The sequence below is a fragment of the Nomascus leucogenys genome, chromosome 13, assembly GCF_006542625.1.
Source record: "Nomascus leucogenys isolate Asia chromosome 13, Asia_NLE_v1, whole genome shotgun sequence".
Taxonomy (NCBI): Eukaryota; Metazoa; Chordata; class Mammalia; order Primates; family Hylobatidae; genus Nomascus; species Nomascus leucogenys.
Genome location: NC_044393.1, coordinates 52,301,335 through 52,319,335, shown reverse-complemented (window position 1 = coordinate 52,319,335; position 18,001 = coordinate 52,301,335). Strand labels below are relative to the sequence as shown.

Below are 18,001 nucleotides of genomic sequence, written 5' to 3'. Positions count from 1 at the left end.
AAGGAGGCATCATGTCTGTAACTTACAGTTCAAAGTATGTCTGTACATATAGAGAAAAAGAATTAGCAAATATGAAAATGTTCACATTTGGGGAATGTAGGCAGAGTATACAGGGATTCTTTCTACTCCTCTAAAATTATTTCAAAATAAAAAGTTAAAAATTGTTAGGGTTCAAAACCAGCCTGGGAAACATAGTAAGACTCAAAAAAAAAAAAAAAAGTTACGGTTTGCTATTATCTTGGGTGTTCTAATTTGATTACTCTAGACCAATGCTTTTCATATTACAAATCATGACCCATCACTGGGTCATGAAGTCAATTTAGTGTCTTGAATAGAAAATGAGTGTTACACCCATTATATAGGTGGGTATACTTGTGAAACTCTTGATCATGTGTGTCTTTGTGTTTGGGATGTGATATAAATTTTTTTCTTGCTATGACAAGGTTTGAAAGCAGTTTATGTGGAAAAAGTTCTTTAACTTCATGTTTTGTGAGCCACCAATCCTTTCTTAAACTAATCGCAGAAAGATGCTTTTGGATTAGACTTGACTATACATAAGCTGTTTCTTTCTTCTAAGAGTCCCAGTTTTACCTATATTCTTTAATCTTATTATCCCAAAATTTGAACTTAAAGATATGAAACTTAACAGTGTTATATAGGGGAGGAAAATCATCGCAAAAATCAGGGGTGACTTGTTTGGCTGAGTTAGGCATTATTTCGGTTCTTTTAATAAAGGTAAGTTAACAAGGCAGGGTTTCAGAACACCTAAGACACTTCTAAAGAAGTTTACTCTCCTGCACCTTTATCTCCACAAAATACAACAGGTATTAGCACACTAGTCTCAGCTCTTTCTTAGGGGGACTTGTTTCCATGTTGGAGGGAGGTGGGCCCTGATATTTGTCCAGTCTGCTTTCTGTGAGGAGAGGTGACCCTGTGAAGGCAAGAGTGACTGGCAGTACTGCTATGTGGGTATGACTCCTTTGCCTCTTTTATGGAAATGGGAAGGCTCCTTCCTCTTCAGTTGTACCGTTAAACAGCAAGCTGGCACCATTTTTTGAATAGTGATTTCTCATAGGAGTTTTGCAACAGTATGTTTAATTTATTTTGGTATTGTGATGTAACTGGAGAACAGCAGGAAATACTGCCATGTCACTTCCATCTTTTTTCCAAGAGAGGAAATAAAATCTATGGTATTTAGGGCTTTAAACCAATACAAAGAAATTCAACAAAAGACTTCCTAGAACTTAAAAGCTACCTTCAAAAAAGCTTCTTAGGCACCTTAGGTACCTTCAAATATCATACAAATTCTCTGCTTTGTTTTGAATAGGTGGTGGTTTTGTTTTTGTTTTTCCTTCTTTAATTGGGAAGGAACTTTGGTTTCTAGGCTTAACTTTTAACAGATCTCACAGGCCGCAGTTTCTAGTAGTAGTCAGGCTACTGGTAGTATTAGTCTGTGTTGTCACTGCATAGTCTGAAATAACTAAGTTGCCAGAAGTCCATTAACTTAACCAAATCAGCTTTCTACCACTTAACATTCTCCTTTTACCTACACAAGTGGACTGTGGAATACTTAACATCCTTAAGAAATATATTTGTTTCTGACACACATCTTAGATGTTTTCTGAAATATACACGGTTTAGTTGAAGAACCACAATAGCAGTTATTGGAAGTGTTCAGCATCGGCTCCCAAGATTTTAGCAGATGTGATGAAGAGACCACTACAACACAATCTGATCTCAGCTTGTCTCTCCAGCACTGGTACCCTGGGCACTTGGCTTAATTTTGCTAGGTTTGTTTCCTTCAGTGTAAAACAAGAATGGTTTCCAGGGTTTCTATCCAGCAAAAGTTTAACTGTGGAGGAAGCTCTTTTACCTGTCCTGTAAGGAAGTAGATTTATCAGAACTCTTAATGAATTGTGGTTGTGTTTTTGAGTCCAAGAGTCCAACAGTACTATAAATTTAAATATGGCTTTTTTCCAGTCTGGTGAGTATATTACATTGATTTTTAAGAGATAAACAGTACAAGGTAGATCTTTACTATTGTGTTTTAAAAGCCTTTGTAAATTTTATTTTCTGGGATGTGAGCCATCTGAAATTTTTTCTCTTATTAAACACTCAAGAGGGCTATATGTATCTCTCATCTCTACAAGTTTATTTTCAAAATGACACATCCCAGATTGAAATGGGCAGTTAGCGAACACTTGCGGACCACAAGACTTGTCTGGGAACATGTTCAAAGACAGTTTTCAAATAAAAATTTTTCTTAAACAGGTCCATATACAGACTTCACCCCTTGGACAACGGAAGAACAGAAGCTTTTGGAACAAGCTTTGAAAACATACCCAGTAAATACACCTGAAAGATGGGAAAAAATAGCAGAAGCGGTACCTGGCAGGACAAAGAAGGACTGCATGAAACGATACAAGGTTGCAGACTTAAGATTTTATAGATTGTTGTATTTTAAATTGTAACGGGTTATATAGCCCATATTTTATGTATATTAAGTGGTCAATAATATAGTGCTTATTTCAGTACCAGTAGTTATGGGGCCAATATTATTAGGAAGAAATGAGCAACCTTAGAAACTTTCTAGGCCCTGGTAGATACTGAAATCAGTATATTTAGTGCTATCTTAGTTGTTTGAATTATTTACACCAAACACTAGATATGCTGACAGCTTCTTAAATCACACCTTTCTCCCTTCTAGGAACTTGTCGAGATGGTAAAAGCAAAGAAAGCTGCTCAAGAACAAGTGCTGAATGCAAGTAGAGCCAAGAAATGACAATCTTTGTTGTGTGTGCATTTTTATAATAAAACTGAAAATACTGTAAACATTTTCATTCTTAAAATTATACTCATGGTAATAATTTGAAATTATGCTGCTTCCAACATAATTTCTCAGAGAACAAAGACTGACCATTAATACAAAACAACCTTCAGAGGGGTAGTCTTTTTATCCTTTGAAAGTATGATACAGTATTTAAATTTCCAAATGTATATACATGTTTTTATTTTTTTCTAGATCTGTTTTATAAATACATGTGTTCAAACAATCTTGATTAGGAGCATTTTAATCATGAAGCCAACACATGTTACTGCAAATCTGTTTAAAATCTGGTAGTTGCTCAATGGGACCTAAGGATTAAAAAGAAGACAGTTAATTAAAAGTACTTGGCCAACTTTTTGCATAGAAGAAAAGAAGCCAGGCTTACCAACAGCAGCAATAGCTGGACTCCTATTATAAATGTATTTGGTACATACTTCTCGAATTGTCTCAGCATTCACAGCCTGAAATATGGAAGACACTGTCATTCAGCTTTTTATAGTAAAGACAAAGTCTATACCTGGAACTTTTTAAAACTAAAGCAAGATGAAAGATAGATACATATTCTCAGCTTTTGTAACAAAGATCTTTTTTACACATGACTCAATAGTAACTCAGGACTACTTACATCAATTCTTGCTTCAAGCTCAGGGATGGGAATCCTTCTATTATAGCATAACATTTGCCTACCAATATCTTCACAAATTGGAGTTGAACCTATTTAAAAAGAAGGAAAAATTAACTATTGGAATATAGATCAACCATATGAAAACAGAACCTATGTCTTTATTTTTACCATCAAGCTGCAACAACATGTTTGTTTTCAGAAGATTTCTGGCTCGTGCGACCTCACTTTCAGTGACACTTGTACAGAGTCGCATCCTAAAAAACATTTGGAAAAACAGTAGTTATTGGAAAATGTTTTATTTCATGAGTTAATGACCTAAGAATGATGATGTCATCTTCTACACACAACATACAAGTGATTACAATTTAATTCCAATGCTAAGCAAAAGCTAAAATGATTATTTTCCCCAGTATTAATTTCTCAAAAATGATACATAAACATGCCTAATTACGCATTAGCAGACAAAGGCTTAATACAAATGGGCTGATCACATTTTCAGAAGTGCTATAAGCATGAGTCCTCATCTGTTGGAGTCTGATATGCTATGGGTTAAGTCAGTGGGTCATTCACTGGTTTCTGAAAACAATGAGTAGAGTCTAACTTAAATCTAATTTTTAACTTAATAATTACATCCTAGTTGACTAGATTTAGAAAGATGTAAGCCAGTTAAGAATAGTGGAGGAAAGGAACCAGAGCTAAATGTTTTCCAAGAAGCTGCGAGCCTTTCTGCCCATCTACTGACTCAATATACTTTCTTTTAGCAGTGGCAACTTCAGATTTACTTTCCCTTCAACCAGATTACTTTCAGAGATATTTTCCAAACAACTTCTAGTTGGCTTTTAAACTTTTAGGATCATCTTTCTGAATTAACCTGCTTCTGAAAGATTAAAACTTTCAGCCAGGTGTGGTGGCTCACGCCTGTAATCCCAGCACTTTGGGAAGCTGAGAAGGGTGGATCTCCTGAGGTCAGGAGTTCAGGACCAGCCTGGCCAACATGGTGAAACCCCATCTCTACTAAATATACAAAAAATTAGCCGGGCATGGTGGTACGCCTGTAATCCCAGCTATTCGGGAGGCTGAGGTGGGAGAATGGCTTGAACCTGGGGAGGCGGAGGCTGCAGTGAGCCAAGATGGTGCAACTACACTCCAGCCTAGGCAACAGAGCAAGACCTCATCTCAAAAAAAAAAAAAAAAAAAATTCTATAGTATAAATCAGCTTCACATCTTGAGACTTAGGAAAAACCAACTGCAACCTTTAAAAACATGGCAACTACTGTTTATCTAGGTCTCTTAATTAAAAGGTAACATTACCATAAATCACCATAAAGAATAAAAAAACTAGTTTAAAACGAATTAAAGGCAAAATTTAAATTACTTAAAGCTATTTCCTCACCATTCTTTTTGAACAACATGTAGCATGTCTGCAACAGTGGATGGTTCACAAACCATATAGAGTCCCCATAATCCTGTATCTGTGTAGGAAGTGTTGAAAGACTGAAAGCTATGGCAAAGACTGCCATGACAAGTGAGCTGGGCCAGCTTGCTAGATAAATTCTGCAAGGAAAAAAAAATTCCAAGAGAATTTTAATTACTCATGTCCAAAATGCAGAAAGAAAAATGGAGTGTGTGGAAAATAGTGAATATCCTTAGAGGCTAAGTTTCCTAGTTTTATTCAACATCTCAGTAGTAGAGTTAAAATTCAGTAAAACTAAGAATTGTGCTTATTATCTCACTTACCCAGTGCACCCCCTGGAGAAATTCATGTTATAAAAGCAATGAATCCTTATAATTAACGTAGTGGCTATACCTACTTCTAAAACTAGATTGCTATTATCAACCCAATTTCTAGGGCTCTTGGCTACATATGCTTAAAGATTCAAAGTTATATTGCATATGAGGCTTAAGATTATTTAGATGAAATGTATTTTGGAGAAATCTATGAGTAAAGACAAATCTATACAATGTGTTTTGAAATAATTCCAACTTACAAAAAAGTTGCAAACAGTACAGAGAATTTCCTTTATCCACCAGATTCCCTGTTATTTTACCATGTTTGCTTTATTCTCTTTATACAAGTTTTTTCAACTGAGTTTTAGATGTGATGCTTCTTGCCCCAAATACTTTAGTATGTACTTGTGAAAAACAAGGAAGTTAATTTTCTTACATCACCTTGGTATAGTTCCTCAGTATCTGTGGAGAATTGGTTCCCAGATCCCTGTGGATACCAAAATCCACAGATGCTAGAGCCCTCATGTAATATGGTATATGTAGTATTTGCATATAAGCACATTCTCCTGTATACTTTAAATCATCTCTAGATAAATACCCAATCCATGTAAATGCACGTAAATAGTTGTTATACTGTAGTGTTTAGGAAGTGACCAAAAAAAAAAAAGTCCATACATGTTTAGTACAGATGCAACCATCCATTTGTTCCCCAAAATTTTCCACCTATGGTTGGTTGAATCCATGGATATGGAACCCACAGATATAGAGGGCCTACTGACTATTAAAATTAGGATATTAACATTGATATAGTACTTCTAGATAATTCTTCTGTCCTTATTCAAATTTTGCCACTAATAAACTTTGTGGCAAAGAAGAAAAGAAACTTTTTCTGGCCCACATGCAATCCAGGATCAGTTTATATATTTTTAAGTCAGAATTCACAGTACAAGGCTCTATTCTGCCACTTTAAAAAAGGATTCTTACAAAGAACTTATATTTAAGAAAACATGATAATCTTCCATCTGTTATGGAAAATTAAAATCACTTACCATTCCTCCCCCAAAAGAGCGATCCCAGTTGCCAATCAGCGTGTTTGCAACCATGAGACAGATTGTATCTGGATGTGCCCAACCAACAGCTTCAACAGCTATTGCAAGGTGCGCCAAAGGCATCTTGTCATCCCTCACACGAATCTAGTTAAGATAAAGCAGGAGGACCTCTAGTTAAGATTAACATTATATAACATGCTTATTAATAAGGAAAAAATCACCAGTCCCATTAATTGCAAAGGTAAAATGTACACAGGACTCTATTTTGATTTTTTAACTATCAGGCCTCATTACATTGTTGAGTTTAATCTAGAAGAATTTAGATTAAATTAAGGAAAAATTACTTTTCCCAAAGCATTTTACTACAGACAGGCACCACATGGTTTACCTGGTCAAAAAGGGTTGCATCATTTCACTGGTAGAAATCAATCCTTTGTGTTTGTCAATCTGAATTTTTCTTTTTCTTTCTTTTTTTTGAGACAGAGTCTCACTCTGTCACCCAGGCTGGAGTGCAGTGGCGCCATCTCGGCTCACTGCAACCTCTGCCTCCCAGGTAGCAATTTGCCTCAGCCTCCCAAGTAGCTGGGACTACAGGCATGCACCACCATGCCCAGCTAATTTTTGTATTTTTAGTAGAGATGGAGTTTCACCATGTTGGTGAGGCTGGTCTCAAACACCTAACCTCAAGTGACACACTCGCCTCAGCCTCTCCAAGTGCTGGGATTACAGGCGTGAGTCACCGTGCCCAGCCTCAATCTGAACTTTTCTATAGAAATGTCATATTGACGTCACAGGTTTATTTTTGTACTGCCAATGCTACAGTTCTAGGCAGCTGCCAGTATCAGGGCATTTTCCAGATACTACTTTGAGCATCATCCTTAACATGGCAAACTAAGCCGCTAGTGGGGCTGAAAGCTAGTTGATAACTAGTAGTTTCCCTGCAAGTTCTGGCTCTAACAGTTACTACCCCCTCCCAAAACATACTGTGGGCAAAACTGAGCCAAGAGTAAACCTGAAGTGAAAGTCAAAATATGGGGTTTAAAAGATTACTTCCAGATATTATAATTTGTAAATTGGCATAGTGCTAAAGAAAAAGCACAAAAAGACCAAATTATAAACTGCTCTTAAAACTTTGCTTCCTTTCAGACTAGAATGGAGAAATTTAAAAACAAAACAAAAAAAACCTTGCTTCCTTAGGAAAGAAAAATAAGTGGTTAAATACAGAAGAGGAAGGAATGTAAGCAAATGAGTACATCCTCTTCCCTTTTCCTATTATTCCATTCTATTCCTACTGGAAATATGCACATTTTGTTTACTTATGTGTAAATACAACACAAGGAATCCAAAAGGCTAAATACTAGCTGGGAGGCTTGCCCTACCTCACTTCCTGTGAATTTGCAGGGAGGCAGAGCTGGTATTTCTCCTTTGTGTGTGCATAAAGAGTCACCGAAATGAAACTTTGCTAAGTCAAGCAATTCATCATGGGAAACACCTAAATTGAAAGAAAATATTTTCACATGTACTCTATATCCCTTACTTGACACCCAAATTAAGATTAACTTAATTTATAATTAAAATGTTAAATTATAATTTTATAATAAATGAAGCTAGGATACAAAAACTATTTGGCAAATAAAAGCTATACATCCTGAAGATTAACCTAGAAGAGATAAATGGTAGCCAAGACATAATTCAGAGGTCAGCAGAAACTTAAAACTGGCCTATTTCATTGAATTTAAGATGAAATCATTTATAAGGCACATCACTTATGTAGTATTTAAAACAAATACTAATTAATCTATAAGCCATTAAACTAAAGACATCTCAACTTTAGCTATGTCAGAATGAACTCATGAACCAAAGTAAAACTCATTTTGTCCATATGCCACCAACAATGGCAGAGAGGTCCCAGAAAGCTTGGTTGTTGAGGACCCATCTAACAAGTCTCTTGTCCCATTTCCAAGGCAGTTTCAAACACTTAAGCCCAAGTCTGCAACAGCCAATTTAGAAACAATGTTACTCAAGAGAATTTCAGAGTGCACTTCCTGCCATGTAAAATGAAGGTAGCTACAGTGAATAACATGTTTGATATTTAATGTTTTCATCTTCTCCATTACCCCCTAGGTAATTAGCTCAGAAATCAATCCAGAGCAACTAGAATTTTTAAATTATAATTTCTAAAAAGAGAAAAATTTACAACATGAAAGAACACTTCGCTTTTACTCTAATATTAAAAAATACAAAGAAATAAAAACGAGACCAGGTGCGGTGGGTCACGCCTGTAATCCCCAAGCTTTGGGAGGCCAAGGTGGAAGGATAACTTGAGCTCAGGAGTTTGAAACCAGCCTGGAAAACATAGTTAAGAATCCATCTCTATTTCTATAAATGTATTTTAAAAAGGAAAAAAAAAATTGGAAACCAATTAAAATGTACTGCTGCCTAGATTCAGAATGCCAGGAAATCTGGCAGTATCTGTTGTCAATCTTTTTTTTTTCATTCACTGGCTTCAAACATGACCTCAAGGAAACCTTCTGAAGTCAACTGCATGTTTGGATTCCCATTCAACATTCTCATGGCTCCCTATGTGCTTCTCCTTCCCCAAAATTAGATCTATTAAATGAATGATTGAACAAATCAAAGATGAACATACCCATTCCATGCTTGAACAAGGACGAAGTTGGCTCTCAAGAAATAATTCAAAATCTCAAGAAATTCTCAAAGTACAGAACACTATGTTCCGACTCTCTTAACCAGTTCACTCCTTTGCCCTTTTCTTGCACGTTCTACTATGTACACTTATGTATTGAACAGTTCATTAAGTCTTTCTATAAATAAAACCTACTTTTTTTTTTTTTTTTTTTTTGAGACAGTCTCACTCTGTCGCCCAGGCTAGAGTGCAGTGGTGCAATCTTGGCTCACTGTAACCTCCGCCTCCCAGGTTCAAGCGATTCTCCTACCTCAGCCTCCCGAACAGCTGGGACTACAGGCGCATGTCACCAGGCCCGGCTACTTTTTGTATTTTTAGTAGAGACGGGGTTTCACCATATTAGTCAGGCTGGTCTTGAACTCCTGACCTCGTGATCTGCCCACCTCAGCCTCCCAAAGTGCTGGGATTACAGGCATGAGCCACCATGCCTGGCCTAAATGAAACCCACTTTAAAAACAATAGAGGGAAAGTCTGGTTCCAGTGCTCGACATTCCCCTTACACAGTATCAAATACAGTTACTTGCTATGTAAATGAAAATTCTTAGGATATCTCCCAACAGGATCAAACTAATAAGCATACCACTCCAACTACTGTGTTTAAAACATTTGTAGAAATTTAAATTGACTAACCTCCAGCAGCAGCAAGCACTATTCTTGGCCCCTTATAATGTGTAGTTATATAATCCACTAAGTCCTTACGACTTATAGATCTGGAAATGAAGTAAGACAATTTTTAAAGGAAACCAAAAAAAAAAAAAAAACAGACCTTCACATAATATACCTGAAATCAAATTGGACCATAACTGTACCCTAAAATGCAGTCAGAAATAGGATATAGGCAACACAGCAAAGAACTTCAACTTTTCTACATCAAGGAAAAAATACACCATTACTGGTTTATTCCCGAAGTACCTATGAACTCACGCGCTTGGGAGCTAGGTGGGACTAAAATGTAGCTAACTACAATTTCACTTAGATTACTGGGGGAAAATTACTTTTTGAAACATACTTTTTAAAAGTTTATAAATGTTAATTTTCAAAATTCATAAATTCCCTTATACACCAAGAAATTCTGTTATACCTACTTGATATTTTCAGTTGGTCCCAAAATTGTCCGTCCAAGTGCAGTATTTTGATAAGCTGTGGCATGAAGATAATCAAAAACAACTTCTTGTAAATTGGTTTCAACTTCCTGCATCTCTCTAAGGATTACTCCACGCTCACGTTCAATCTCTGCTTCTCCCAATGTGCTGTTTTGTATTATATCAGCAAGAATTTCTACAGCTAATTGAAAATAAAATATAAGAAAAAGCACCAGCAATCTTAACTTTCACTATTAAAATCTATTAAACCAAAATCGGAAATTATGACACTGACCCATCACTCAATACTAAATGATTAGCCTGGGAGAAAAACATCAGATATACTTAACAGGACAAAATTAAAATTTAACATATAAACCCCTATAGTACAAAAGATTTTTTCCTTGGGGAAAAAGTATAAATTTGCCATCACCTTGTAATGACTCTACCTACTTAAAAAATGCTATGGAAATTTGCATACTAATATAGATTGTTCTATATGAAAATTACAAAGTTATATATATTAGTCTGAAAATACCTAGCTAGCAATGTACAGAGGGTTCATATCACCCAAGTATTTACTATGCAAGTTCCCACAGCAATGACAGTGCTGTTAAGAAGCAAAAAACTGGTCAGGCACAGTGGCTCACACCTATATAATCCCAGCACTTTGGGAGGCCAATATGGGCTTGAGCCCAGGAGTTCCAGACCAACCTGGGAAACATGCCAAAATCCTGTCTCTACAAAAAATACAAAAATTGGCCGGGCGCGGTGGCTCACGCTTGTAATCCCAGCACTTTGGGAGGCCGAGGCGGGTGGATCACGAGGTCAGGAGATGGAGACCACGGTGAAACCCCGTCTCTACTAAAAATACAAAAAAATTAGCCGGGCGTGGTGGCGGGCGCCTGTAGTCCCAGCTACTCAGAGAGGCTGAGGCAGGAGAATGGCATGAACCCGGGAGGCGGAGCTTGCAGTGAGCCGAGATTGCGCCACTGCACTCCAGCCTGGGCGACAGAGCGAGACTCCGTCTCAAAAAAAAAAAAAAATACAAAAAAAATACAAAAATTAGCTGCGTGTGGTGGCATGTGCCCATAGTCCCTGCTACTCGGGAGGCTGAGATGGGAGGATGGGTGGAGCTCGGGAGGCAAAGGTAGTGAGCTGCGATTGCGCCACTGCACTCTCGCCTGGGCAACAGAGAAAAGAATCCTTATAATCTAAAATATGCCCCAAATGAATCACAGAATTGTGTGTTCTCAAACCCTAATTTGCAAAAAGCCAAAAGTGAAGTGGAACATGTCATATTAGGCCATTAAGCAATTTTATCAGAAAAAGCGCATACCTCTCCAAAAAAAACCGTGCTTCATTCTTGAAGAATTAGTACATAGTTGCAATCATAAATCTAGATTTCATTAATATGATTAATGTTACAAAATAAACTTATAATCTTAAATTTCTTTTTTTTCCCCTAAGAGACAAGGTCTCATTATGCTGCCCGGACTGGACTCAAATTCCTGGGTTCAAACAATCCTCCTGCCTCAGCTTCCTCCAAGTAGCCAGGACTAAAGGCATGTACTACCGTGTCTGGTTTAGGTTTCAATTTTTACTCTACTATAAACTGTTGTTCCCTGTTTTAATTAAGTTCACTTTAAGGCGCACTGTCTCAGAACTGATTATGTTCAAATACTAAGAACATGACAGAACAAACTATTACAGTAAGCTGTGGCTGAGATCATGACCAAAAGGAAAAAATTATCTGTAAAACCAAATAAAACCCATCTGTCCAGATGAGAGAACAGAGTCCAGTAAAATGAGTGAGAAATAGCCCATGGACAAATGGAAGGACAAGAATTCCTGTGTGAAAATCCTCCTTTATGTAGGATTGGTGGTCTACACTGGTAGTTTCCAAAGGCGAGGAGGGGGGCTCCTATTTCCCAGTCTGTTTTAATCTGAATCTTTTTTTAAAATGTATATTTAATATATGTTAGTATATTAGCACATGTATTTAACTTACAAGGATACATACATTAAGGATGTATGATCAACTTTCTTACCAATAAGAGTAAGTGATCATCATGCACACGTATGTTTATTGTGGCACTATTCACAACAGCAAAGACTTGGAACCAACCCAAATGTCCATCAGTGATAGACTGGATTAAGAAAATGTGGCACATATACACCATGGAATACTATGCAGCCATAAAAAAGGATGAGTTCATGTCTTTTGTAGGGACATGGATGAAGCTGGAAACCATTCTGAGCAAACAAGCACAACGACAGAAAACCAAACACCACATGTTCTCACTCATAGGTGGGAATTGAACAATGAGAACACTTGGACACGGGGTGGGAACATCACACACCGGGGCCTGTCGTGGGGTGGTGGGAGCAGGGAGGGATAGCATTAGGAGATATACCTAATGTAAATGATGAGTTAACGGGTGCAGCACACCAACACGGCACATGTATACATATGTAACAAACCTGCACGTTGTGCACATGTACCCTAGAACTTAAAGTATAATAATAAAAAATAAAAATTAAAAAAAAATAAGTGATCATAAAACCTGGAGACCATTAGTCTAAACATCTAATTATTACTTCATATACCAGGCTTCACACCCAGGGTGAAGGGTGAAAAACCCCAAGTAAATCCCCAAAGTTGGAGCTGCTTCAGAGAGCACTTCCATTTTGTATTCCTCAGGGAGAGCCCCTCTGTTTTTCTACTCCCACTAGCAGAGGCTCTGTCCTTCCCAACTAGATGCCAGGAGAAAAGGGGGAAAAAAAGTCTTTTACCTTCACCCTTCCTTTTTCTGTTTCTCCTTTTTGCCTTCCCTGTTGTTCTGTGTAAATAAAGGAAGGAACTAGGCTGGAATGAACAACTCTTTAAAGAAGCTTGGCCTAGCCCTATGTTCTTGGTCCCTAATTAGTCCTGGGACAAAAACTGTCTCTATTGGTTTTGTTATTCAAACCAACACACCCTCCATCGTTGCTGTCATTTTTGTTTTAATGCAAAAGTTAGGGTATCATATTAAGTATTTTAGTTATTTACAGGTGATAGGTTTCTTATTTTATTGTTTTGACAAAGCAAATGAATCTGGTAAGAAGACACACACGTGAGTCCACAGTAAGCCACCTGATAGCTATGCAATCCTGGGCAAGTCAGAGTCTGGGCTTCAATTTCCACAACTGCAAGGTGGAAACACCTGTGCAGATCAAATGGATAATATATACACAAAAGTACTTTTGTTAAGTGCCATTTAAACATTATTAATGAAAGTCTATTAGGAATCCAAAATTGCAAAGTAGTAACTACAACTACAGAAGGACCTTAAAGGTTAAAAATTTCACTAATGGCCGTGCACAGTGGCTCATGCCTACAATCCCAGCACTTTGGGAAGCCGAGGCAGGTGGGTGACTTGAGGTCAGGAGTTTAAGTCCAGCCTGGCCAACATGGTAAAACTCATCTCTACTAAAAATATAAAAACTAGCCAGCTATGGTGGCAGGAGCCTATAATCCCAGCTACTCAGGAGGCTGAGGCAGGAGAATCACTTGAACCCAGGAGGCAGAGGTTGCAGTGAGCCGAGATCACACCACTGCACTCCAGCCTGGGTGACACAGCGAGACTCTCTCTCTAAACAAAAATAATGATTTTACCAATTAGCTCTAAAACTGCTAAATTTTGTTGTTAATTCTTCCACTGGGAAATGTTTTGTGTAATAACTTTTAGAGAGTCAAAACAGTCTACAAACATGGTAACTAACAAACTGCTGTCCTGTCAAAATATTTTATTCCCACCAAATAATCTCTATTTTATTGCTACATATTAAGAAAAACAATCATCCATAATCTTACTATTTGTCATATTTAGAAAAAAAAATAAGATCAGCTGTACCCTCACCCAGAATTCAGTTTCGCTTTTTCACATTTCTGGAACTTACTCTTTTACAACAGACATAATAAAAATAGTACTAAATAATTCCTGATTCTCATGAAAATTATATTATCTGCTGTATAAATAATAACAATACCTCTTGGCAAGTCTTTAGAGAATGCTTTGGCATAGTATACAGTCTGCTCTCTGGAGGTATAGGCATTGAGATGAGCACCCATATTTTCAATCTCAAGTTCCAGATCTAACTGGGATCTCTTCTTGGTGCCCTTGAAACAAAAGAGGAAAAACAAATTATGCAACCTCCCTTTATCCTTCATCTATTCTAAACATTTCAGATAATATGGAGGACATAAGTTCGTTTCATGCAGGGTCAAATTTGGTTTCTAAAGTACATCAGGTAGGGTATGATGGCTTACACCTGTAACCCCGGCACTTTGAGAAGCTGAGGCAGGCAGATAGAGCCCAAGAGATCAAGACCAACCTGGCCAACATGGCGAAACCCTATCTCTATGAAAAAAAAAAAAAAAAAAAAAATATATATATATATATATATATATATGGTTTGTTTATTTATATATATGTATGGTTTGTTTATATATATATATGTATGGTTTGTTTATATATATATATATATATATGTATATATATATATATATAAAACACCCGGTTATATATATATAAATATCCGGTTACATAAATTATATAAATTATCCGGGTGTGGTGGCATGCACCTACAGTCCCAGCTAATCCAGAAGTAAATGTGGGAGGATGGCTTGAGCCTAGGACGCGGAGGTTGCAGTAAGGAGATTGTGTCACCGCACTCCGGCCTAGGCAACAGAGCTAGATCCCATCTCAAAAAAAATTAAATTAAAAAAAATAAGGTATGTCAGGCTTCAGAAATGGTACACATTCAGATGACTCCTGCATCCCAAGAGAAAGTTTTCATTTCAGCTTTACAAAGCAATTATCAGTACTTATTTTAGATACTGTCCTGGAAAAATAAACATAAAACATGTTATACTACTGAAAGAGCTCTCCCTGCCTGTAAAGAATGAGACTTTGTGCTTATTATCTCTTAAAGGGAGTGCATTTTTGTAAAGTCTTACAACTTGCCTTGAAAGCCATATGCTCCAGAAAGTGTGCTGTTCCATTGTTCTTCTCATTTTCGTATCTACTTCCAGCATCAATCCAGAGTCCAACCTTAATGAAATCAAAGAACAATTAAATAAATCCATTTTATTTATTTGGAGTTGGGGGGAACAGTCTCCTTCCTTTTTCTGACAAATGCTTTCTGGTCTTAACACTAAGATTTTCTTGACCTGAGTGAATTGATAGTTCTTTCCTGTGAACTATGAGATTTAAAAATTTTGATCAGGATACTGCTGGGTGCTACAAGTATCTACCTGCCACCTTCACTGAGGATTCTTTGCCCAACTCATTAATCCAGCCAATTAATAACTGTAGTATCAAGAACATCAGAGACTGTCAGAAAACTTCGGTTGAAATCCTGGCTTTGTCATGTATTAGCTGAGTGACCTGAACGAAACCATTTAACTTCTCTCACTGCCTTAACTATGAAACAGGTGTGAGGACGCCCACTACAAACAATTGCTTTTTAGCAAGTAAGATATCAGTAGAAACACCTGGCAGAGTAGCCCTGCAAATATATCTCATTATTATCAATACTGACAATAAATAATCAATAATAAGCTACAAGAACAAGATGCAGACAATGCAACAGGATACATATGCACCCTGTAACTAAGTACCACTGGAAGAAAAGGTTCACAACTCATGGAAATCTGTCAAGGCAAAATAACTGCCACCCTTTCTGAACCACCAGCCAACGAAAAAGCTAAAGATTAAAATCAACAATTTGCTACGCTAAATGAAGGGTCACTTAGAGAAGGTTGCCTGAGTCACTCACCGTGCATGTTGAGAGCCCAGAGTCTTCCGAAGCCACTCTGAGTCCGCTTTCTAAACATGTTACTCTTGTTTCAGGAACATTCAGAACAACTTGAGTAGCAGCCTGTGTACTTCTTAATCTGTTCTCTCCAAAATATAATGACTGGTTGGGGGTAGGAAGTGGAAGAGACAAAGCAAAACACATTACTAATCTGATATTAAATGTTGTTTTTAAAACCAAATCTATTTTAAATAGGCTGTCTCTATAAAAGAATCTTTCTTCTTGAATTTTGGTTCCACTGGGATCTCTACCTAGCCTAGAAACATCTGTCACCAGCCACTGTCCTAAAGCCAGCAACGTGATTATAAACATGCCCTTCCCTCAGGGAAGATGAGCAGTTATCATCACCCAGAGAGAAACTGACTTTATTTCACTACCTCTCCTAGAAATGTTCTATATTCATTATGGAGAAAACAAGCAGGGAAAAAAAAAGAGAGAGAAAAGATGTAAAACTACCTACACACAAGACAGAACTGACACTCGAGTTTTCACTATTCAAGAAAAGCAACAGGGTTTGGAAATGGTTAAAAAAAAAAAAGGGGGGGAGGATAGGAAGATGGGCCGATGTTCAAAATGCAAACGACTGGCTTTTCGGCCAGAAACTATTCGCCTTTCAGCAGTTTTTCTTTGCCCTTATACAAAAGTCTCACATCCCTTTGCTGAAAGTCAGAGACTCTTTCATGAGAAAAATGCAAATACATAAAAAACTTTACTTCAGCGATGTCCAGGTTCGCGGGAAGCCCAGCTGAGGACGAAGTTCAGTCAGGCAAAAACAGAACTGTGGAGCGGTACCCATTTCACTTTTTAGTTTTCCCCAATTTTCAAGCACTACGTTTTTAGTGGTCAAACATGCACTCCTCAGTAGCTGGCGGGGGGAACCGAAAACCAGGGTCATCCCACACGTCACTAGCAGGTCTCCTGGCTGGTGGCCACAAGCCAGACACCGCCAGCCAGTTCAGCAGCCCCAGGCCGCCTGGCGCCCGGCGGGTCCGGGTCGAGGCCCTGCCCGGATCTGTGGCACCGACTCTCAGGTGCGCTGCGCTGGGTCTTGGCGAGATCTCGAGGCCAGGGCCGACCCGGAGGGAAGCTCACCCGTCCCGCAGAGCCTCGGATTAGGAGACTCTCGCTGAAACCCCAGAGCCGCCGCCGCGCCGCGGGTAACAACACGACTCGAGCCGCCGCAGCCGCCATTTCTGCTAGAAGGAAGGTAGAGGATGAAGGATGTGCTTCCGGGGTCGCGACCTGAGGCCCCAGAGCAGGGAGGCGGACTCCACCTTGTGGCCGTGATGGGAATGACACTCCTCGAAGCGGTCGTGAAAGCAATCAGGGCCTGACCATGATGCTGAGCGGTCCTTACCAAATGAATTGGGGAGTCTGTAGAAGCCCCCTGTATCATCAGTTATTTTAACGATCGCCTACTAAGTGCAAAGCACAAATGCAGTGGAATGAAAGATAACCTGATGCAATATATCTCACTGGTGGATGGAATTGATTGAAAACAGTGGAATAATATTCACAAGTCACTGCCTTTAAAGGAAAAGTCTAGTGGGAGAGACAGATGCGGTGAGGGGAGGAAAAGATGTATCCGTGTTGACCACTATCCACTCTTCGAACCTATACAATATGGCTCATCTCATTCCACAGAAATTGCCCTTGGTAAGGTCACTAATTGCTAAAAGTTGGACACTTTACAGACTTATGTTACAGTCCTGTTGGAGGATTTGATGTCGTTGGCTTCTTTGAAATTCTCTTCTCAATATATTCTAGAGCTCCACCTCCTCATAGTTCCCTCTGCACTTTCTTGGACTCCTCTTTATTCACAGATCTGTTTTTTGTTTTTGTTTTTGAGATGGAGTTTCACTCTTGTTGCCCAGGCTGGAGTGCAGTGGTGCAATCTCAGCTCACTGCAACCTCTGCCTCCCGGGTTCAAGCAATTCTCCTGCCTCAGCCTCCCAAGTAGCTGGGATTACAGGCGTGTGCCACCATGCCTGGCTACTTTGTATTTTTATAGAGATGGGGTTTCACCATATTGGTCAGGCTGGTTTCGAACTCCTAACCTCAGGTGATCCGCCCACCTCCACCTCCCAAAGTGCTAGGATTACAGGTGTGAGCCACTGCGCC

At 38.4% G+C, this 18,001-nt stretch overlaps 2 protein-coding genes across 4 annotated transcripts in view; one reads left to right on the top strand and one right to left on the bottom strand.

Annotated features, from left to right (window-relative positions):
• DNAJC2 (DnaJ heat shock protein family (Hsp40) member C2) overlaps window positions 1-2,870 on the top strand; it is a 33,226-nt gene extending 30,356 nt beyond the window's left edge. For both annotated transcript variants that reach the window (XM_003268165.3, XM_030826597.1), the window contains 2 exons: window positions 2,272-2,426; window positions 2,708-2,870. In XM_003268165.3, coding sequence (XP_003268213.1) covers window positions 2,272-2,426; window positions 2,708-2,782 — 230 coding nt within the window. In that variant the 3' untranslated portion in view covers window positions 2,783-2,870. The remainder of the gene's footprint in view (window positions 1-2,271; window positions 2,427-2,707) is intronic.
• On the bottom strand, window positions 702-17,103 carry PMPCB (peptidase, mitochondrial processing beta subunit). 2 transcript variants are annotated; one of them, XM_030826601.1, is made up of 13 exons: window positions 16,973-17,103; window positions 15,842-15,982; window positions 15,028-15,114; window positions 14,051-14,180; window positions 10,022-10,220; window positions 9,567-9,646; window positions 7,609-7,721; window positions 6,230-6,373; window positions 4,846-5,006; window positions 3,621-3,706; window positions 3,453-3,541; window positions 3,213-3,288; window positions 2,132-3,135 (listed from the first exon to the last, which is right to left on the bottom strand). In XM_030826601.1, the coding sequence occupies exons 1-13, from the start codon at window positions 17,069-17,071 to the stop codon at window positions 3,071-3,073; spliced, it is 1,470 nt and encodes a 489-aa protein (XP_030682461.1). In that variant the 5' UTR covers window positions 17,072-17,103; the 3' UTR covers window positions 2,132-3,070. The 2 variants fall into 2 exon arrangements, with proteins under 2 accessions (XP_030682458.1, XP_030682461.1); XM_030826598.1 differs by having other exon boundaries at window positions 702-3,288.
• Between the last annotated feature and the right edge of the window lie 898 nt (window positions 17,104-18,001).

Coding starts and splice junctions, on each gene's coding strand:
- PMPCB (XM_030826598.1), bottom strand. CDS start 17,071: ATGGCGGCTGCGGCGGCTCGAGTCGTGTTGTTACCCGCGGCGCGGCGG. Junction 15,983..16,972: donor TCCGAGGCTCTGCGGGACGG/GTGAGCTTCCCT, acceptor ACCCCCAACCAG/TCATTATATTTTGGAGAGAA. Junction 14,181..15,027: donor TGGAGCATATGGCTTTCAAG/GCAAGTTGTAAG, acceptor TTTTGTTTCAAG/GGCACCAAGAAGAGATCCCA.